Source organism: Neodiprion pinetum, unplaced genomic scaffold, assembly GCF_021155775.2.
Source record: "Neodiprion pinetum isolate iyNeoPine1 unplaced genomic scaffold, iyNeoPine1.2 ptg000076l, whole genome shotgun sequence".
NCBI lineage: Eukaryota > Metazoa > Arthropoda > Insecta > Hymenoptera > Diprionidae > Neodiprion > Neodiprion pinetum.
In genome coordinates this window covers 45,792-50,703 of record NW_027184503.1, presented here as the reverse complement: position 1 = coordinate 50,703, position 4,912 = coordinate 45,792, and the positions used below count along the sequence as shown (strand labels likewise).

General features: G+C 46.0%; 1 protein-coding gene across 1 annotated transcript; it reads left to right on the top strand.

Annotated features, from left to right (window-relative positions):
• Positions 1-2,656: 2,656 nt before the first annotated feature.
• Positions 2,657-3,615, top strand: LOC124224070 (uncharacterized). Its single transcript, XM_046636509.1, has 3 exons — positions 2,657-2,830; positions 2,902-3,342; positions 3,391-3,615. Exons 1-3 carry the CDS (start codon positions 2,657-2,659, stop codon positions 3,613-3,615), a joined length of 840 nt encoding a protein of 279 aa, XP_046492465.1.
• The last annotated feature ends 1,297 nt before the right edge of the window (positions 3,616-4,912 follow it).

Below are 4,912 nucleotides of genomic sequence, written 5' to 3'. Positions count from 1 at the left end.
CCGTGAATTGTCTAACAATCGATGAAATCGCAAGTTCAGTGCCAGACACGGTGTTTCCACGCGAATTGATTAAGATCCCGACAAATTTACGGTTAGCGGACCCACAATTCCACTTACCTCGACCAGTGGACATTCTCATCGGTTCCGGCGCCACGTTGTCCATGTTGTCCGTCAGACAAATCAATTTGTCAAAAAACGGAGTTGATTTGATCCTACCGAAAACGCGCCTGGGATGGGCAATCGCCGGAGGGGTGAACAGAGAACGGGAGGTTCGGGGGATCTCCTGCAACCTGACCAACCAGTCGAAGTTGATCAACAAGTTTTGGCAAATCGGAGAGATCAACGCCAAGGCATCTTTTTCATCCGAGGACTCGTTGTGCGAGGAACATTACGTCGAAAACACGACGCGTGACGACGCGGGACGGTACATCGTGCGTTTACCGTTTCGACACGCAGACGAGGACTTCGGTGATTTACGGTCTCAAGCGCTGCGACGATTTTATTCTCTCCAGAGGAGACTGAACTCGGATCCGATCCTCAAGGAAGAGTACGCCATCGTCATGAAGGAATACACGGATCTCGGACACATGTCTTTATGTCATGACGACTCGACCAACGAATACTACATGCCACATCACGCGGTAGTGAAGGCCTCCAGCAGCACGACCAAGGTCCGCGTGATGTTTGACGCCTCCGCGAAATCCAGCAAGGGTTTTTCGTTAAACGACGCGTTGATGGTTGGTCCGGCCATACAAAATAAGCTATCCGGGCATCTGCTACGTTTCCGAGTTCATACGTACGTCGTTACGGCCGATATTGAGAAAATGTACCGGCAGGTGCTCATGCATCCTAACGACCGGAAATTTCTGCGAATTTTTTGGTGCCACGGCAATGAGATTACAACGTATGAATTGAATACGGTGACCTTTGGAGTCTCGGCTGCACCTTATTTCGCGATACGCACAATTCACCGACTCGCGGATGACGAGAACGGCAACTTCCCCCGCGCGTCGGAGGTTTTAAAGCGTGATTTGTATGTCGGTGGCTTTTAACGGGCGCAGACTCGCTCGCAGAAATTTTGCGAATACGTGACAAGGCCATCGAACTGTTGAAGCGTGGAAGGTTCAATATCCGACAATGGGCCTCAAATCAACGACTCGATAATTTGGAGGAAAGATTTCACGATCTCGACCGGGCAATCGAGCCCAACCCCGTCATGAAAACACTCGGCGTCGTTTGGGACTCCCTACGCGACGAATACGGGTTTACAGTCAAACCGTTCGAGTGCCCAGGGATGATAACGAAGCGAAACGTGTTGTCCGGAATCGTGAAAATTTTTGATCCGTTGGGTTTACTTGGTCCGACGATCATGTTTGCAAAGATCATCCTTCATAAATGTTGGCGAGCGGAGGTTAATTGGGATGAATCCTTACCACAGAATTTGCACGCGGACTGGATTGCGTTTTCAAATCAGCTCGGACTTTTGCGCGAAGTGTCGGTGAGACGTCACGTGTTATTAAAAGATTTAAAATCCACCGACATACACGGATTCTGCGACGCTAGTAAGGATGGATATGGAGCCTGCATTTATGTGCGATCGGTTGACCCGCACGAACAAATTTCTACGGCCCTAGCGTGCGCCGAATCTCGTGTGGCTTCGTTGAAATCAAGACGCATAGCGCGAAAAGGAATCCCAACGGAGCAGAAAGAAAAGGAGATACATACAATCCCTCGTCTCAAATTGTGTGGTGCTTTGATTTCAGCTCGGTTATACAAAGAGGTGCGATCGGTTTTCGATTTCAAGGTATATCGCGTTGTCTTATTGTCAGACTCGAGCATTGTACTTAACTGGCTCAAAAAACCCCCGGAGGTTCTAAAGGTCTTCAAATCGAACAGCATCGCCGAAATTTAGACTCTCGACAATGACGTGAAGTGGCGTCATGTGAAGGGTGAGCAAAATCCCGCGGACGCGTGATCGCGCGGTCAACTTCCCAGGGATTTTTTGCGGAATAACTCATGGTTTGCAGAGCCGAGTTGGCTGAACCAATCTGAAGAGGAATGGCCAGAGAACACCCAAATCACCGTCACCGACTCCCTCAGTTTCAAAAAGAATCTATGCTTCGTTTCGCAACCGGAGAGTTACGACCTGTTTACCCGATTTTCTTTTTATTCGAAATTCACGAGGGTAGTTGGGTATTGTTTGCGTATACGAACACCTAAGAAGTATACAAAACGAGAAATTGAGACGACAGAAAAGATGGCCGCCGAAAATAAAATTTTGCAACTAATCCAGAAAAATTAATTCTCGAAGGACATCGACAGGATCATGAACAAGGAAACCGCCAAAGACTACAAACTTGCCTCGCTGAATCCGTTCGTCGACGAGCATGGGCTTCTTCGCGTCGGAGGACGTCTGAAAAGGGCTGAGATTCCCTATGAGCAAAAACACCCGATCTTCTTGCCGACACATTATCCCGTTACCGACATGATTATCAAGGAACCGCACGAACGTGCATATCATGCCGGCATTCAGAGCACACTGTGCACCATAAGACAGAGAGGGCTGTGGCTGCTCGATGGGAAAAACTAGGTACGAAACATCATCCGAGAATGCGTCCGATGTCTCAGACACCGGCCGGTTCCGCTGGAGAGCCAAATGACTGATCTACCTTGGGCACGTGTGAACGGGACGGTGGCGTTCTTGCGTGTGGGCGTGGATCACTTTGGGCCAGTGTTCGTAAAGGAAAAGAAATTCCGGAACCAAAAATTTATCAAATCGTACGGTTGCGTTTTCGTCTGCATGGCCACAAAGGACGTCCACCTTGAGATTGTAAGCGATCTCAGTACTGACGCGTTTCTCGCGGCGTTTCGCCGTTTCATCGGTCGTCGTGCGGCCCCCAGCCACGTGTTCTCGGACAAAGGGACAAATTTCGTCGGAGCAAACAAGAGTTGCGTGAACTCTATGCCTTGCTCGAGACCGAAGAGCTGCAACAAACCGTTGCCACATACGCGACTCAGCGCAACATCATATGGCGATTCAACCCTCCGTTGTCGCCGCATTTCGGAGGTTTGTGGGAGGCCGCGGTGACGGCCTTCAAACATCACTTCATACGGGTCGTACGAGATCAGGCTTTCACCATCGAGGAGTTCAGCACAATGGCGATAAAGATCGAAGCGATTTTAAATTCACGACCTCTCTGCTCTCTCTCCTCTGATCCAAATGATCCAGTGGCCCTCGCGCCAGCTCACATCCTCATAGGACGTCCCCTCACAAGGTTGCCAGAGGCCGATCTGTCCGACGTTCCAAACAATCGGTTAACGGTCTGGAATTTTATTTCCAAGGTTCGTCAGAATTTTTGACGCCGATGGTACCTCGAGTACTTGAGCAAGTTCCAGAAGCGGCAAAAATGGCAGAAAACCACAGTCCAACTTCATCCAGGGGCTGTGGTGATTCTGATCGAGAAGAATCAGCCGTGCATGCGGCGGCCGTTGGGAATAATCCGCAAGGTTCATCCTAGCGACGACGGAGTCGTTAGAGTCGCAACCGTCAAGACGATGCAAGGAGAATACAAACGAAACTGTACTCAACTGTATCCATTGCCAGACAAACTTTAAACAATATCAATTGTATCATTACATAACCATTTACATATTTGAGGGATTCTCCGTCAACTCGGCCACTTTTTTTTTGACCATCTCAGATCTGCCCCATAATTGGTTATATCAAAGTACTACTGAAACGTACTCTATGCGAATTTTTTCAGATTTTTTATTTTATTATTTGAGAAATTGCCGTTTTTTTTCTTCAAATGAATATATTTCGGAACTTGAAGTAACTAAAAAAATGATTCTACATAAAAGTTGAAGTTTTTTGTTAGCTTCGAGAGGAATTTTTGAAAAAATTTTTACGTTCCGGTAACATTGATTTTCTACCAAAAAAGGGAGAAATTATTTTTTTTATTCAAAAAGGACCCTTTTTTTCTGACGAAAAAATTACAGAGTCTTCCAATATGTGTGACAATATGGCCAAAAAATCGCCTGAGTGGCACGGATCGAGGTTTTAGGGTAAAAAAAAATGAAGCCACACAAATTCGGTCGAGGTTCCGGTAAAAAAAAAATTAATTTGTGTGTTTTCATTTTTTTTACCCTAGAACCTCGATCCGTGCCACTCTGGCGATTTTTTGGCGATATTGTCATACATATTGGAAGACTTTGTAATTTTTCCAGAAAAAAAGGGTCCTTTTTGAATAAAAAAAAATAATTTTATCCTTTTTTGGTAAAAAATCAGCGTTACCGAAACGTGAAAATTTATTCGAAAATTCCTCTCGAAAGCTAACAAAAAACTACAACTTTAATGTGGAGTCATTTTTTTTCAGTTACTTCAAGTTTCCGAGATATATTCATTTAAAAAAAACGGCAAATTCTCAAATAATGAATTAAAAAATCCGAAAAAATTCACATAGAGTACCTCTTAGTAGTACTTTGATATAACCAATTATGGGACAGATCTGAGATGATCAAAAAAAAAGTGGCCGAGTTAACGGAGAATCCCTCATTTGCAGAATATACGATTATAAAAAAGAAAAACATGTTTGCTCGCTCTCTTCGCAACGGGGGGAGTCTGTTCGGTCGAATGAATAGTCAGAGGTGCCCAGGCACGAACGGTCGCTCACGCGTGTATACGAACACATGCGTCGCGCGGCCGACTCTCTCTGTTTTGTCTTTGCATGTGTTTTATTTAGACGAGCATGAAGGTGGACGAGATAGCGCGGGCCAGGCCACGTCAGTCAAGTACTCGAGCGACTCGGGGTCAGTCGGTTCATTCCTTTTGCTTTTTTCTTTTCTGTGTGCGTTTCCGGAGAGATGAATAAATCTAAAGGGTTTGACTGCAATTCGATTGATACTTGGATCT